Source organism: Colletotrichum destructivum, chromosome 1, assembly GCF_034447905.1.
Source record: "Colletotrichum destructivum chromosome 1, complete sequence".
Taxonomy (NCBI): domain Eukaryota; kingdom Fungi; phylum Ascomycota; class Sordariomycetes; order Glomerellales; family Glomerellaceae; genus Colletotrichum; species Colletotrichum destructivum.
Genome location: NC_085896.1, coordinates 1,409,164 through 1,425,374, shown reverse-complemented (window position 1 = coordinate 1,425,374; position 16,211 = coordinate 1,409,164). Strand labels below are relative to the sequence as shown.

The 16,211-nt window shown below is 52.2% G+C and overlaps 6 protein-coding genes across 6 annotated transcripts; 1 reads left to right on the top strand and 5 right to left on the bottom strand.

Moving 5' to 3' along the window:
- Window positions 1-3,062: 3,062 nt before the first annotated feature.
- Window positions 3,063-3,680, top strand: CDEST_00440 (uncharacterized protein; the record flags this gene model as incomplete). The annotated part of the gene is made up of 1 exon (XM_062916599.1): window positions 3,063-3,680. The coding sequence occupies one exon, from the start codon at window positions 3,063-3,065 to the stop codon at window positions 3,678-3,680; it is 618 nt and encodes a 205-aa protein (XP_062772650.1).
- Window positions 3,681-3,917: 237 nt separating this feature from the next.
- CDEST_00439 (uncharacterized protein) lies at window positions 3,918-4,681 on the bottom strand (the record flags this gene model as incomplete). Its single annotated transcript, XM_062916598.1, has 2 exons — window positions 3,918-4,377; window positions 4,475-4,681. 2 exons carry the CDS (start codon window positions 4,679-4,681, stop codon window positions 4,156-4,158), a joined length of 429 nt encoding a protein of 142 aa, XP_062772649.1. The 3' UTR covers window positions 3,918-4,155.
- An 853-nt stretch (window positions 4,682-5,534) lies between these two features.
- Window positions 5,535-8,444, bottom strand: CDEST_00438 (Putative major facilitator, sugar transporter, major facilitator superfamily). The gene is made up of 4 exons (XM_062916597.1): window positions 7,258-8,444; window positions 7,040-7,193; window positions 5,908-6,929; window positions 5,535-5,849 (listed from the first exon to the last, which is right to left on the bottom strand). The coding sequence occupies exons 1-4, from the start codon at window positions 7,621-7,623 to the stop codon at window positions 5,643-5,645; spliced, it is 1,749 nt and encodes a 582-aa protein (XP_062772648.1). The 5' UTR covers window positions 7,624-8,444; the 3' UTR covers window positions 5,535-5,642.
- Window positions 8,445-11,352: 2,908 nt separating this feature from the next.
- CDEST_00437 (Putative ER-bound oxygenase mpaB/mpaB'/Rubber oxygenase, catalytic domain-containing protein) lies at window positions 11,353-12,907 on the bottom strand. The gene is made up of 3 exons (XM_062916596.1): window positions 12,652-12,907; window positions 12,014-12,600; window positions 11,353-11,939 (listed from the first exon to the last, which is right to left on the bottom strand). The coding sequence occupies exons 1-3, from the start codon at window positions 12,874-12,876 to the stop codon at window positions 11,537-11,539; spliced, it is 1,215 nt and encodes a 404-aa protein (XP_062772647.1). The 5' UTR covers window positions 12,877-12,907; the 3' UTR covers window positions 11,353-11,536.
- A 638-nt stretch (window positions 12,908-13,545) lies between these two features.
- CDEST_00436 (uncharacterized protein) lies at window positions 13,546-14,749 on the bottom strand. Its single transcript, XM_062916595.1, has 3 exons — window positions 14,383-14,749; window positions 13,974-14,314; window positions 13,546-13,904 (listed from the first exon to the last, which is right to left on the bottom strand). The coding sequence occupies exons 1-3, from the start codon at window positions 14,576-14,578 to the stop codon at window positions 13,794-13,796; spliced, it is 648 nt and encodes a 215-aa protein (XP_062772646.1). The 5' UTR covers window positions 14,579-14,749; the 3' UTR covers window positions 13,546-13,793.
- A 340-nt stretch (window positions 14,750-15,089) lies between these two features.
- CDEST_00435 (uncharacterized protein) lies at window positions 15,090-15,923 on the bottom strand (the record flags this gene model as incomplete). Its single annotated transcript, XM_062916594.1, has 1 exon — window positions 15,090-15,923. The coding sequence occupies one exon, from the start codon at window positions 15,921-15,923 to the stop codon at window positions 15,090-15,092; it is 834 nt and encodes a 277-aa protein (XP_062772645.1).
- Window positions 15,924-16,211: the final 288 nt, after the last annotated feature.

Below are 16,211 nucleotides of genomic sequence, written 5' to 3'. Positions count from 1 at the left end.
AAGCTGAAGGTTCATCTCTTACGAAAAACTCTCCCTTAGTAGTGAAGCTTCCCGATTTCGAAAGGGCTCTTCGAATGAGAGACTCCAAGAATCGCCGTTCCCAGTCGATGATGTAACCCTGAACTCATCGTGTTCCAGAATCTCCCGGGCGCAGATCGGTGACCCGGAATGCTCGCTTCAGAGTCCCGTCGGGATAAGCCAAAGTTGAGGGGAATGAACTCCACCAAGTCCCACTACATAATGTTCTCGGGCTGGCGGCGGTTTATCGATTCTCAATGTTGCGTGGACAACAGAACAAGTTTGGCGGTATTGGTGGGCGGCCTAGATGAGCCAATCAAATCACACGGATTCACCTCCGTCCAGCCATATCACGGCCTTCGTCGATTTCTGCCCCTCACTTTAGATGCTCTCTTCTGCAACCCCCCCAAGAATCTACGAACAACCTCATGTTATTGAGCCGTTCGGTTCACTCGAGGGACCCTGTGATACCAACATGGTGCGTTCGGGTTTGGGATCAAGTCCTCAAGACCCGATTGAAATTTAATGCTAGAAACGCAAAAGATGCTCAACCGAAGGCCTTTAATACCATCGAAAGTGTGGCGCTAGGAAAATACAATCGGTACCACCATTTACAGTGAGTCGCAAAAACGAAGCTCAAGGTACTTTGGCTTGACACTTGGCAAAATGCGTCCGGAGTCGATTGCAATACAGGTACTGCCGCTGATGTCATGACGTTCCTCAACGAAGACACTCATCAGACGACACTTCCAAAGCGTTATGTGTTCCTACTATTTCGTAGAGCTGCGAACTCTTATGGAGGTTCCCACCGTTGGAAGATGGAGGACAGCTGATCTGCCCAGGCTTGATCTCTCTCCAGGTTAGTATTATTACACCTTTGGTGCAACGCTGAAACTCCAGTTGCATTGCCAGCAACTAAGACTTGGGATATTGCCATCATAGAGCAACAGCTGATAGTATAGAAACTAACGAAGGTGGCCACAACCTATGTTTGCCATCGTCAACGCGCCTATCTTTGTTGGCTTTGTCCGTATAACCGGTAGCCACCCTGGCGTAAAGTGGCGTATTGGCTTCCCTTTTTGTGATAAGACTGAGCTGGGGCTTTTTGGGCTTTCGGTTGCCCATGGCGACCATAAATCTCACATCCAGATATGAGGTGGAAGAGACTAGTTTGCGGCTAAGCGGTCCAGACATCTTGGCGTGTGGGCAACAACGAATACGCGGCGGTATGAGTGCCAATGCCCCCGGGAATTATGAATTGATTAAATCCGAATTCAACACGGCCCGTATGTTTCAGCATCGACACTAAGCTGCCGGAAGTAACAAACTTCTGCGGACTTTGGTATAATAGTGATTGAAAAAACTAACCAACTTCAGAGTGCCCTCTTGTCCATTCTGCGTCTGAAATTCCATTCCATGCCTAGATCTCTAGGCCTGGAGAACCCGTCGTGGATCGTCGAATCGCATCTAGACCGAGAGATCTTACGCTTCGCCACTTCTGGCTGCGCCATCGAGAACGCCCGCGGGCCAACTCTTTTCTGCTAGCACCTGTGTAGGTACGCATCATCTCCGCGGGTGTCTAAGCAGAAGGACAGACCATCGATCGGGTTAGTCTTCATTTCCTTTTCCGGCGTAAGCAACTAGTTCGGAACTAGGACATTGATCTACCCCAAGCATATCTCTTTCCAGTCACACAACAAGTCTCCACCACTCAGCTAGAAGGCTGGCATGGAGATGTCTCACTCCAAAAGCATGTACTGATACTAATCAGTGTGCTACTGGCCCTGTCATTCAGATCGTTCCCTAGCCCCCGCAAAGCTTGACCATCTCGCCGGGACACACTCTTCCGTTTGCATACATCGATCTTCGCATCTTCAGCCCGAAGCGGCCATTCGCAACCCGGATTGGAAAACCATCCCCCAAAAAGACACGGTTGGAAGCTTAAAGGTAGGGCGTGAAACTTGGGACGATGGCTGCCTTTCCACAATGCCACATCGCATTAGCAAAGGAGCTCTTACCCCTATCTGTTCCATCCACACCGACGTTGGGCAGCCCAAGCTTTCTACGCCCCCCGGCCCCCCTTTCTGTACTTTTGCGCCAATGTTGACGGCGTATCCATAGCCCCGATGTCAACACATCGTTCGGTCCGTGGTTCGCAGACGTTGCCGACTCTGAGCTCGTACCAAGCTCACACACACCAAGGGCCGCATGCCAACAATCAACTCTGTTTGTCCTGGCTTTTTAACTTCCAGGATTCCCCCACGCGCGGGCCGACCGCGCTTCTTGGACACCGGAGTCTCATTTCTTACGGGACACATTCCTCTCAAAACTAGCTTGCTTACCCTCCAGACCTGTCCTTTCCGATTTGTCTTGCAATCCTCGATCCCACCCATACACCAGCGGCCATAATCGTCCATCAAAGGTCTCAGGGTGCAGCAGATCTATTATCGACGTGGGTCCCAAGTGTCTGGTTCGATTTGCAGCTCCTCCTCGCGTCTGCTTGGCTTCCCTATCCGCACCACCACCCTCGACAACAACCCCCTTGATCATTTGCAGGGTGTCCAATCCCCTGGATGGCGGCTGTTTCCCAGGCAGCGGGAAGTGGTGCCAGATACAGGCATAGAGGGTAATTAAGATTCCTATAGGTAGGTGTGTGCAGTTTAGGGATTCACAGCGAGATCGAACTCTGCCGATGGATGTTTCGGACCGAATTTTAAGCACACAATTCTCACAATTTCTGATACAGACCTATCCAACTTTTGGAGAAAGAAGTGTTGCGGTACAACAGGGCATCCGCTTCGATTGAGCGTCGCGCCGGCGCCAGGCATCACGTCTATCGCGATATTTCTCTCGCGGCCTATTTATACAACACACGTAGACACTTGGGGGAAGCGAAAGCTGGTGTCGAAGCAGCAAAGGTCTACGCACTGCCGTTCGGCCCTTGTGTCGGACACATCTCTGAGAAGAGACGAACGAGAAAGTCATAAGGATTTTTGGTGGCAGCGAGATCACTTCCAGCCATCGCTGGAGTCATGTCAACATCAATGACATCTGTCCGCGAGTCTCGCACACAAGCGCGCTCGAAGGAACTGCCTCGGCTGCGGTTCGACGACTTTTCGTACGAATCCCGAATCTCGGGACCCCAGTCACCGAAACGGCCCCCTCCGCCGCGCCATCGAGCGTCGTGGGCTTTCCCGTTGAGGCGTGGACCGGGCTTCACATTGGACTCATCTCCATCCACCGCGCCCGACACTGATGCAAACACCACGTCGACAGTCTCGAGCGGCGCATCTCCGATTGAGCCCCCGCCTTCTGGTATCATGAAGACAATGGAGTTCCAGCTATCTTACGAGTCGAGGACGTGGACGAGACGTGGCAAGACATTCCCTCAGGGCGAGGGGCTGCCGTTGCGGCCATCCACGATCTCGGATATGAGAAGCATCACAAGCGGCAACCTGGAAATCTTTTGTGGAGGCGCGTCCACGACCTCACTCAATATCGATACCGACGCTAGACTCCAGCGGGAATCTCACAGACACTCGTCTCCGCCCGCGTCATCTTGGAGCTGGCTTGCGAACGGTCATTCGAGACCGGTTTCGATGAATGGGGTTGTGAAACTTCCATTGGAGCCGACAGCACCGATTGCGCACGAGAAGCAGTAATCAACCCTTACGATACGACGGAATAGCAAGAGATCTGTATTCTAGTTGGGAAACGATGGTGTAATTACGAAGATACGGAAGACCGTGGTAGAAAAGATTCTCAGTCTAGGAGCAGCTCATTAAACATCTTGAACGATTTTGACGTAGGGAGGAGCAAAGTATGCTTGGGAAATCACGATTGCCATGAACAATTCTTAATAAACGAAGCTATTGTAAGATTCAATTGCGTAAGACTGGCTGTAATGGTGGGATCTCTGTCGCATTGAGTCCGTCAGCCATCGTCTGGCCACGAGAAACTGACTACGTGTGGGGACGTGATCGAACAAGCGGATACGAAGTAACAATGCCTATTTCCGATAATGAAGGTGTTGATTCATCGCGATATGAACACAAGGCTGACGGTTCATATGAAGGTAACCGGGTAAAAACGACCACTCTAATTCAACACTTGTCGCCGTCAGGCTGCCGTTGACTCTCAGCACCCCTTGAGGCACTTCCAGCTCTTGACATTCTGGCCTTCTGCTTTAAGACACTGTCTCTGCCAAGATTGAGATACAGCACTGGACCTGCGGACCTCCGCATTGCAATTCTCATCGGAGTACATGTAGCACGTTACAGTGCTGCCGACATTCCCGTCGCCAGAGACTCTGAGACTGCTGACGCGCTTCTCGGCGACTTTATTGCAAGTTTGCGAGCACTGGTGAGAAGAAGGGGAATAAGTTAGTATCTCGTTTTTTCAGATGCGGCCACGGGACGAAGAGAGAAGAAGGACATGAGAACGGTTGGTCACTCACGTCGGGTTTGATGAAGTTCACGCGGGACCCGTTGCAATCGCTCTGCTCGAAGGCCTCTGCGCATTGGCCCCCAGCGACGCCATTCGTACCACAGTCGCCCGGGCGTGCTTCCAAAGGGTTCATGATGCCAGCATCGGGGCCAGACGCCGCTGCCACGGCAGCCGCGAAGACGGCCAGGACAGGCACGACGACGGTATGGAAACGCATCATGATGAACGGCCCGGTGAATCGACTGAGAAAGGTGTATGTATTTTTCTTTCCTTACTTCTTTTTGATGATCCGCAGCCTGAAACGAGAAGGTTTGTTACAAGGCGGAGAGAGTTTGTTTAGAGTGAGAGGGCGGAGGTGTACCGAAGCGTCTGATGACAGGCTCGGCAAGCGGGGCCGGCCACCGTCCCACATCCGGACGAGGATCGGACGGTTCAACCGGCCCCACAAGCGTCGGGGTCACCGCCAATCCAGCCACCTGGTCGCAACGCTGCAACCGATCTCTGTAGCAGCCGCTGTTGTTGACGTAGAGATGAATTACTGTTGATGTGAAAATAGAATTATTTCGATTGCTGTGTAGCTATGTGCACTCTACCTGCCCGGCTGAAAGAGGAGGCCCACTAGTCAACTGACGCTCAGCTCCCTGTCTCCCGAACTCGAGGCTCTCAGGAGATGCTGGCGACTGGCACCACGACAGGTTTCTGTCATTCTGGTCTTTAAAGTCTTGATCCAAGTTTCCCATATTTCTACTCGGCAATCGTGTGGTAGATCGGTTACAGGGAACCTTCCACTGACCTCGCGGCACTTTGTAGGCTGTCAGCATTGCCCTCTGCAGAGAGAGACCTGTGAGTTTTGACAAAATCGTTGAAGAGTAAGAGTACGACTGAGGGTATTACCTCTAGAGCAGGGTTCAACAGTAATTTGTTAAGGTTTTCCTCGCCGGCGTGACCACCGCGGATTTATCATTCGCATCCAACTCGTATGTCTGGGGTTCAACCGCTTGTGCCGAACAGCCCGGGCCGAATGGGGCCGACTACGGCGATCGGGGAGTCAGTCATGTCATGGAGATCGGGATGTAGGTAAGGCTATGGCCAGTGGCTTGAACGCTGCAAAGGTCATGAAATTATTCCAGGGTATCTATCGTCAAGGAAACCATGTTGCTATACGTGGAATCAATCCCTCAAGCGAGAACGTCCTTGTCGTTCTTCTCATCGACCTCCATCTCGCGGGCGGGCTGAGCGCTGCTGCCCCATCGGCCCCTGAAGAAGTTGCCGCAACTTTGGGTCACGTTCTTCACGTTCATCGCAACGATCTCCCGGGTCGGCTTCTGGAAGAGAAGATCAATGTCCTCAAGGGTCTTGTCTTTGGTTTCAGGCATGAAAATCAACTTCACAAGGTTAGTTAGTTTGTTGTTGTTGTAATCCGGGTTGGAAATGAGGGCTTACCTGGTAGAACCATCCCAAGATGGCAATGCCGCCGTAGAAGCCGAGCGTCAGACCCGTCCGCGTCATGGCCTCCTGCATAGCAGAGAAGTTGTAGGTGACAATGAAGGAAGACAGGAAAAGCAGGCCAGAGGATGTCGTCATGCCGTAGGATCGAAGGTAGGTCGGATAGACCTCGGAGGGGACGACCCAAGTGAGACAGGCGTAACAGCCAAAGAATCCCATGTACAAGGCAAGACCGATGAGGTAGCAGGCCACGGCACCGGTGGTGTTTGTCGTGGTAGGGATCTGGTAACTGGCGCCGATGATGACGAGACCGACGAAGAAACCGGGAAGCATGGCGTTCGCCCAGAAGCGGCGGCCGAACTTCTCCATGTAGAAGCAGGCGGGGATGGTGCCGATGAGCAGAGAACCTCCGCCCACGAGCGACATGTAGGTAGCCTTCTCGTCGTCGAAGCCGATCTGCTGCATGAGGATGGACATGTAATACATGATGGCGTTGACTCCCGTGAGCTGACCCAGGAGAATCATGATGTTGGCGTAGACCAAGGCGCGACGGGCGCGGGGGACAGTGAAGAAGTCCATCCAGGGGAAGCGCTTGTTCTTGGCGCCCTCGGCAACGACCTGCTTCTCGTCCAGCACGGAGACCTTCATGACGAAGAACTCCTCTTTGGCCTCGGGGGTGGAGATACCGCGGATGCGCTTCCACACCTTGTAGGCATCGAGAGTGCGGCCCTTGTGCATCAGGTAACGGGGGGACTCGGGAAGGAACAGCATGCCGATGAGCATGATGGTGGAGAAGAGGAGGGAGGAGCCGAGGATCCAGCGCCAGTTGCCGGGGACGTGGATGAAGATGGCGGCGACGGCGTAGCCGAGGACTTCGCCGAGGGCAATGTTGAGCTGGTAAAGAGAGACGACGTTGCCACGAATTCTGCGCTCGGCGGTTTCGGCGACATAGACGGGGACGGTACCGCCCTCAAGACCGACACCCATGCCCAGGATGACACGCGCGGAGACAATCATGCCTGGGATGCGGTCAGCAAAGATGCTTTGTGTATGTATGTGTGTGTATGCATGTGTGCGTGTGTATACGCATACAAAGATGTCAGGAGTCGGGGGATATGAATATGCCTACCAAAGTTCTGGGCACCGGCGCAGAGAGCACCACCGATGGTGTAGAGGATGCAGGAAATGATGATGGACATCTTTCTGCCAAAGTACTCGTTGCAAGGACTGAGAATGATGGCACCACCAACGGCGCCAAGGGGCATCGCCGAGTTAACGAGCGACTAACAAGGGTCAGTCAGTATGCTGTCTGTGTGTGACACGAAGGGACGGTGATGCTGTCTTTACGTTTTGTTTGACGGTGAGACCCAAATCGGCAGGCAAGAAAAGGTTGGCGCCAGAGATGAGAGACTGATCGAGACCGGAGAGAAGACCACCCATGGAGGCAAAGGCCACGATGAGCCAGGTGAAGTACTTGGTCTTGCTGAACTCGAGCTGGAAGAAGCCCGTCTTCAGACCACCGGCAGCCTCGAGCTCGCGCTCCATGCCTTCGATGAAGGCATCAATCTCCCAGGCGCCGGCCTGGGCGACGGCGGTGGCATCCTTCTCGTTGAGGCCGGGAAGGGCGTTGGCCAGGTTCTCGACGTGAGCCTCATTTTGGCTGTCTGGGTTGTGTTTGCCCGAGATCTTCGGGGCGAGTGTGACTCCGTGCATCTTGGAGGAGGGAGGGTTTATTAATCGCGTAGCCGCGAGCCAAGACCTCGTTTAGATTTAATCGAGGGGCCAAAAGGGGAAACCCAACGAATATATGGTTCAGTTCAGGGCTCTCCGATGCTAAGCTTTTGAGTGTGTAAATGCGGCTCTGATCGTCCGGAAGGAAAAAGAGACAACCTGCCAAGGACATCTAGTAGCAGCAGACTTGATTTATCGGGACGAACCAAAGCTTTTAAATCTCCTCTCACAACACAGTCAGCCGACCAGCAACAACACGGCCGTCAAACACGCGTCGACCAACCCAGAGACAGCATTCGTTCGTTGTGGATTCCTCGCCCGAGTTTTTGACACCAGCTCGTCTAGACTCGACACCATCATCGTCATCCAAAAAGTTCGTCTGGTGTCTGGGTGGAGAAACTGGGGAGAAAACGGCCGAAGTAGGAGCGATGCTGTCCGCATTTTCCAGGCTTTCTTCTCCAGCGGAGAGACCCCAGGAACACACACAGCTTTGGAGAACAAACTTGCTGGGGGAGGCAAGGGGGAAAGGGGGGAGGGGGGGACAAGCGCAGCAAGCGGGCGTAGAGTTGGGAGACTGCCCTCGGGGCTCCAGACTCTTTGCTCACGCGTGATAACGTTTGATGGGACCGGAGACCCAGGCCGCGACGTTCTACTCCCACATCTTGACTCGAGACTCCACACCCGCGCAGGATAGCGTTTGCGCGAGGCCCGCATGAATGGGGTACGGTTTGACCGAGAATTCCACCGGGGGCATGGCGTTCTGGGACGGTCTTCGGTGACAGTCCGAGGCCCTCGGCGGTTCGTTCTCGTGACCGGCACGGAACAGTACGGAGTCTCCGCATGGAGCTTGCAGCAAGCAGGGAGAGTTAGATTTAAAGAAAATTTTCTCCTCTGGGGATTGGATGGGGGAAGCGTTTTCTCGGGGTCGCGAGGCGTGGGGTGACTGACGTCAAGTGGGCGGCAGGCCGGTGGGAGGGGAACTCGAAGCGGCACATGAGCATAACACGCCATGTACGATCCGATGGCAAGGCGGTGGTGATGTTCGGGTAGGTTTCGGTCAAGGCCATCCATCCGTGTGCCCGGGTTGTTGTTGTTGTTGTTGTCTAACCATGGTTTACCAATCTTTGACAAGGGACACCACATCCGTTTTGCTGGGACTATTACCCTAGGAGGAACATGTTCTGACACATGGAACAACGTGCTGGGAGTATTTCTCCTTCGTAATGAAAAGCCGAACGTGCCTGGCCGGGTTTAAAAAAGGCCATTCCTAGCTCCCGTCTTGTCTTGTTAAGTCCCGGCCCGGATGTGAAGCCGCATTCTTGGCTGATGGCAACTGAGAAATGCCCGGCTTGGCGCTCCGACGGGCGGCAGGGGGAGAGAGAGCAATGGAAGCCGCAAAGTCGCAAAACAATCGTGCGATGCCAATGATGCCAATGGCGCCAAGGCGGCAGGCCAAGCGATCCAACGGACCCCCGTCTGGTGCTTGTATTTTGCGACTCGGTCTCTACCTTGAATCCGTAGACCGGATCAAGAAGCCGAGTGCAAAGCACTAGCGAAACCTTGAGACACTGGCCGGAAGACGCGTCCCTTTTGTTTTGATGCCAGCTTTATGTGGGGTGAGGGGATCAGTTGGGAAGATTGCAAATATCAGGAGGGAGACACAATGCCCGGAGACCCGATCAAGTCCCCTCAAGTTCTGGGGCAAACTCAACACGGGACGCTGCATGTTTTGGGAGTTCAGTCTCTAGGCAACCCATGGGATCGTAAGAATGATCCTTTTTTGAGCGTCGTGAGCATCGCAGACGCTGGTGTCTCGCCTCATCCCGAGACCAGTTCACTGCATCTGGGGAGCTTTAAACTCTGCCCGGCTTCACCCGGCAGTCTTGCAGCCCACAGAAAATCCCATCTTTTCCCCTCACAAGCCATTCGAACCCCCGCGATGATGAGATGGGGGGGCAGCATCAGCAACAAGTGGATCGGCAAAATTCTTTCTCGCTTTGGCAATCCACCCCCCCCCCCCCCCCCCCCCCCCCTGCACTAGGGTTCTTCTGTCTGTCTGTCAGCCAGCCCGAGAGACAGATAACTCAGACCATTGAGCCGGTTGAGCCGTTCACCTGTCGACGCCAAAGTCTGCAAGAGCGTTGCAGATAGCGGCCCCAGTATCGAACCGCCGAATTTTTGATAGGTAGTTGTGGCATTCCCCATTGAGATGCCTTGCTCCGACCGATCGTTGGGTTCTGGTAGCTTCGCGAGTCAGGCTGCAACACCATGCTAGCATCTAGTTCTGTAGATCATGCATGCGGATCTTCTTGTGCCAAGCTTCTCGAACTTGCAGAATCTGAACCTGACAGACAGGGTGTGCGGTGAACAGATGGGGCACGACAAAGACTTGGAAGCTCCTACGAAGCATGCCAACTGCCACGTCCTGAAATCTGCGTAAGCGCATCATCCGGCGATGGCGACATGTCCATTACAGTCTTTAGTGAGATAAGTTGAGCACTCACTGCATGCCCGAGAGTTTCCGTGTGTAGTAAGGAGGTAGCCGACGATGATTCAGAACCGGGGTTTTCAAGGAAACCGCCAGATTGGGATGCCGTGCGAGTCCCGGTCTCGATTCCTCGCACTCTTCACCCAAGCCTTTTTTCCATTTAGAAACATTCGCATTTCTGACGATTCGACAGCACCGGGGGGTCCGTCTCCTGTTATCTGATCCTCTGCCTGCCCGACACGTGGAAAACAGCCTTGAATAATAGTCCGTACAACAAGGAACAGCGGCAAACACGTTGTCGATCATTTGAAGACCACGTGCCTTGAGCGTGTTTTCCTCAAAACTATATCCTGATAGCCATCCTGTGACATGCTTTGGCAGGATGGGTCTTTTCTTTCATGTTTCCGAGCTTGAATAGGATCTAGGATGGAACATTCCAACAGTCCATCCATTACAATCACCAAACCGCTCTAGAGCACGATTTGTGTTTTCAACAAGCGGCAACAAAAAAAAATCAATAATCAATAAAACAGTGCCGTACTAATGCAATTAATTCCTACTTCATCAAAGATAAATCAAAAACGAAAGGATGGTTGGCTTAGCAACGGACGGTCATGCCCAGCCAGGGTTGCTTGTCGCGGCTTGTTTTCCGGCCCACCTGCATGCAGAGTGGACAGCCTCCATCATCTGGTTGGTCACGATGACGGCCAAGGAAGACCAGCGGCGGACATAGCTCAGTTGGGAGAGCGTCAGACTGAAGCGGGTTCACATCCGGGAAACTTCAATCAATCAATCTGAAGGTCGTGTGTTCAATCCACACTGGCCGCATCTTCACTTTTGCTTCTGTCAATCATTCATTGATGATTGCTAAATATATATTTTTACACCTCGTTCGACATCAAGAACGAATGGAGACTGACTGACTGACCTGACTGCCTGATTTACTCACAAGTCAGTCAGTCAAGAAAGAATCATTGCCTACAATACTTCTCTCATCGTGCATGCATACATACATACATGACAAAACTTTGCATAATAGCCCAAATGAGAGAGAGTCAGTCGATTTACCGTAGGCAGTTGAACGAGGCGACAATCAACCAAAACGGTAGGTAGTTAGCCACTTCGATTTTGAGAAACACTGCATTCAAATGTTTGTTACTCTGGCTGCTCGTCATGAAAAACACGAGTTAATCCTGCAGCGGGGACGGATAGTTGAGAACCACCCCATTTTGGAGACTATTTATTAGTCGCTACGATCCAATGTAATAAAGAATTCGTGAATCACTCAAGAATGATTACGCCGTTGCATCGCAATCTACAATCATACTTTTCCGAGTTCACAAAAGAATCTTCCAACCTCGTGATGTGGGTATCCAAATAAAGAGGTGGAAAAGCTTTAGAAGAATGTTAAGCCTGGAATGCCATAGGGCAACCTCTGGATTTCTCGATTCTTTGCCGTTCAAGGCACATGTACTCCTGGCCCTTGCACCTCTGAGACTCGGGACCAACCTCGGGAATTGTGTAACCTTCGGGGTGGAATTTCGAGCCTTGATCTCCCGGGAGGTACCCTCCGACAAGTCGAGTGTAGAGAGCAGAGGGTCCCCATCGCGAGTAGAAGCTTGGTTTGACGTAGTACGGATGCGCGAGGTAAGTCGGGACGTAGAATCTTCCTGTTTTCTTGTCGGCATCCAGGATCATTGGGTACGTCCACCATTTCGGCCTGGGAAGAGAAAGGTGCTTGAGTACGGCTCGACGGATGGCGACTAGGTTCTCAAAAATGTAGGAATCGAGCCTGCTCGGGTCTTCGTATCTACAATCAGAGTTGTGTCAGTTGAATCCGTCGATACTACAAGTTACTGAAGGAGACACGATGACGACACTCACCCCATCGATTGTCGAAGCCGGGGTTCCATCAGGCAGCGCAGTTGTCTGAGCACAAAGTTCTGTGTGAACCTCGGAAAATCCATGAGAAGCAGCTTAACGTTCGCGTGGGCGAGCTTTGTGTTGGAGACGGCGTACACCATGTGGTGCTCTTGATACTTCGAGCACCACTTCTGGAGTGCTTCAACCCAGGCCAGAGCGTCCTTGTTTTCGCGCATGTAGGGCACCAGGCACTCATACGAGATTCCCATTTCGTTGCCCAGGTCTCTCCAGAAGATGGCCATGGCGTTCTTCTCGAACATGGTAAGGTCTCTCCACTCGTACAACGCCGTCCAACGTATGGGCTCGAGGACGAAGAGGCCGAGGGTGAAGAGCATGTCGTCGTTGGAGATCTTGCCGGCTTGTCTCCAACGACTGTGGAGGAAGTTGATACGGGCAATTGCGTCGATGTTTCTTCTGGAGTCCGGCGTATTCCAGATGATTTCCGACATTAGTACCCCGGTGTCCGTTCGACGTTTCGACGCCGTGGTGTCCCCCGAAAGCTGGCTTGTGGCTACTAGCAATTTGGAAATCGTTGGAATGCCATACGTCTGCGCGAGTCTTAGTCGTGAAAATCCGAGATCACTAAACCCTCTACTAACCTTGAACAGGGCAAAGGACACCGAGGTGTAAAATGTCGTTGGGAACTCTCTGCTTCCAAGCTCCTTCAAGACCGAAGCGGCTTCTGATATTGACATAGACGCCATTTCCTCTCGCGTTTGGTACTGGGGATACCTGCGCGAGATTTCATCTCGACGACGATACCGCAGCGCTCGCACGAGGAGCAAATATGAGACAATGACAGCAACTACTGCGAAATAAGACATTGTGGGAGTGGTGTAATTGTTTGGGTGTTTTGGGGAACATTGGTACTTAATAGTGACCAGGTGAGGGGGGCCGTATGGTCTTTGTTTTATTCCCTTGCGCAACAAAGCCGCGGCAGACCAGCAGGTGTGCGTCTTCACGTCATTCATGGCATTTACTGTCCAGACACCGAGCGTCAAGCGCCGTTCTTCCCCTGGGCATCCTTGGCCACATCCCTTTGACGTCGGCCGTGCGACTCAATTTTGGCCTAGGTTGCAGAAAGGATACAAAATAAGCCAATCGGAGAGAGATGCTAAAAGAAGCCAATCATTAAATTGGGCAAATTTGATGGATTAGTCCAGATCTAGGTGCAAGTCAACAGCCACACAACACCAAGTTGCGGGGTTATGTTAGATGGCGCAGGGAACGCCACGGAGCTGCTAAGCCAACATCAGACGACTGCTTTGTTTGGGTAATTAGCCTCATCTAAGAGTCAGATGTCTCGACTCAGAGGTCATTGGCTTCGCGGGTTAAATTTGTCGATGGCCAAAAAGGATGAGTAGAGTTCCGAAAGCGCCCGTCCTATGAAGATGCCGTGAGCCTGACGTCCGTCCCCGGGTTGAGGTCTCTGATCCAAGGCACCACTTTAGATTAAAGTAGAAGCTTGCAACATCCGAAAACAGATGGAGGATACTCATTCAATTGGATATGTAACACCGCCATCTTCAAATTCTTTTCTACAGGCACGAGAGATGGAAACAAGGAGAAATAGGCCTATCTTTATTCACTTAGCAAACCCGGCTTTGATCCATGTAATCTCATCTGGAGAATGTTGTTTTCCATCAGGCGCAACAAATTTGAGTTGAGGTTCTTGTCTAGTCTAAAACACATGGATTTGTTCAATCAACAAGTGACGATGTACATCACTGCCCAACTATAATCAAAAAACATGTTTGAGCTCCAAGACGAAGCTTGAAACGCTTCCACAGGTTTCAAAGAGAGCCTGAAGCTGGTTCTGAACCTCTGACTGGCCAAGTGCTTCATTGAGAGCCTGCAAAGATGAGTTAGTTGTCACCATGCCCAATTGACAGACACTCTACTCCCCACGTCCGTTACTTACCTCGATGGATTTCCAACCACTGAAACCAGAAAACTGACCATCGTAGTTCAACTTGCCATCACCGCTGTGATACTTGACCTCATCTCCGGCAATTCTGGAGAAGGTAGACGTGATACCACCCCAATACTTTCTCGCCTGGTTGACTTGGTCCTCTGTACCCGCCGCCTTGATGACGAAGAAGTGGGTGCTGCCATGGAGAGTGTTCTCAGGCACTACGCCTGGAGCTGCTTCAAAGAATTGCAACACTGGGGGACCATCCACGTAGTCTACCAGGGATGACTTGAACCCGACAAACTCGGGCGTCTTCAAGAAATTTTGAATCTTCTCAAGGCTTTCCCAGCCTGCGTGAAGAGACATTGTCAGAGGCCGGAGTCTTGCACTCAGAGTAGAAGATGTTACGAAGACTTACTGAAGACAGCAAGATAGCCTTTGTGATTCTCCGCGTTGGCCGGGGTACTCTTGAGGATGCGAGCCACCGCTGAGGCGTTTGGGCCGTTGGCAACCTTGAAGGTATCGCGTAGCAAACTGGGAATTTTGCTGTAAAAGTTGGTCCTGATAATCTCTTCAGCCTTCAGAGGCGGAAAGATGAGCTCGGTGATGGCCATTGCAGTGGTTATGGGTGGTGAGTTTTGGTGAAGGCGTTGAGCGAATTTGCTACGAGGATCTGGTGTCCCGTATTGAACGAATTGATCTGAACAGAGAGCAATAGAGATAGAGAGGAAACGTTTGAGCGTGTGTGTGTGTGTGTGTGTGTGTGTGTGTGTGTGTGTGTGTGTCAGTTTGATATTCGAGTTCGATATGGGAATCTAGGCTGGCATATATACCCGGCGTCGACGCTAGTGCTTTGGAAAACAGCCCTCTTAGTTCTTTGATGTTGCATGATGCTCACGGGGCGTGGTCTTCCATGTGCCAGGTAAGAATTCCGAAGGATGTGAAGGTGACACGAGACCGGTGCGGACTCAAGTGGAACCGCGGGACAAGATGGATCTTACACTCCCCCCTCCAAAAAACCCATGGCCTACTTGAGCAAATGAGAGACGCTTGACATGTCTTGGCTGCATTGGAAACCACTCGATAAAGCTGATACGGTTGTCACGCAGGACAATCATTCCTAATTTATGAATTCGCCTGTTGCACAACATCCACGCCTTTACATGCAGCCACAACCATATTGCTAAGCCTTCTATCGTCCTCATAAAGCGTCGGAGTTGATTTCATTTCCCACTGGATCACGTACTCCGGGTACAACAATCTTGCCTGTCCAGACAAGCTGGCAGGCATGACGATCGTGAAAAGGTCGTCCCATACGGCGCATGTCTTGTCGTTGAGAACCGAGTGAACGGCGCGCACTGCGTATGATACAAGAATGGCGCGATAGGCGGCATCAATGACCTTTGGATCAGCCGCGTCAACGGCTGGCCCTATCACGGCTGCGCTTCCGCGTGATGGCGCGCTATGTTGGAGTATCTGAACTTGAAGTTGGAGCTCCCTGGTCCATGAGGCAAAGAGCGCTTCGTGTGCCGCGGCCTTTTGGAGATCCCGAGCTTTATCGCTGAAAAGTCGAATGATTTGATACATGGTGAGAGCTTGCATCCTGGCAGTTGTTTCCATTATGGCGGCTTCAAAGTAACGTCGTTCCCACCTGCCATCGTGGACTGGAGCGGACTGCGAGGCGGTCACGAGGTCCTCGAGTTCTTGGTCGATCAGCTGGTTGAAAACACGTCCCTGAGTCCCGACGAGGGTTCCATGAGCCGCGCAGATGCCCAGCGCCCTTCCGAGGACCGGGTTGAAAAGAGAAGACCCTTCACTCATGGAGCCCATGATGGGTGAGGTTCCTGATGTCGCGTACAACGAAATGTAGGAGAGCATCTCGTTGGCGCAGTACCGCCATGTTGCTTCGTCTTCAAACCTGACCCAAGGTCCCAGGACGGCTTTGGAGAGAAAATTCATTGGGCTATGGCTACCCGATGACAAGGCTTGGGCGACATGCTGCTGAGATACTCGACGTAGCCGAGTTTTCTGCTTCTTTGATCTTCTCTGCCAAGTCGTTGGGAATGTTCGCTGTTCCGCAGTGCATAATCTTTGATTGTCAAGGGAGTCATCGTAGACAAAATTTGACAGATCAGGGATCTCTCCGAGCCAGTCTCCGCTGAAGCTCTCAGTATCTGTTCTTGCAGGCACCAAGAGGTCGTTGTCTTGGAGACAGTCGTCACTCTGCTGGATGTTGCCGTATGTTGT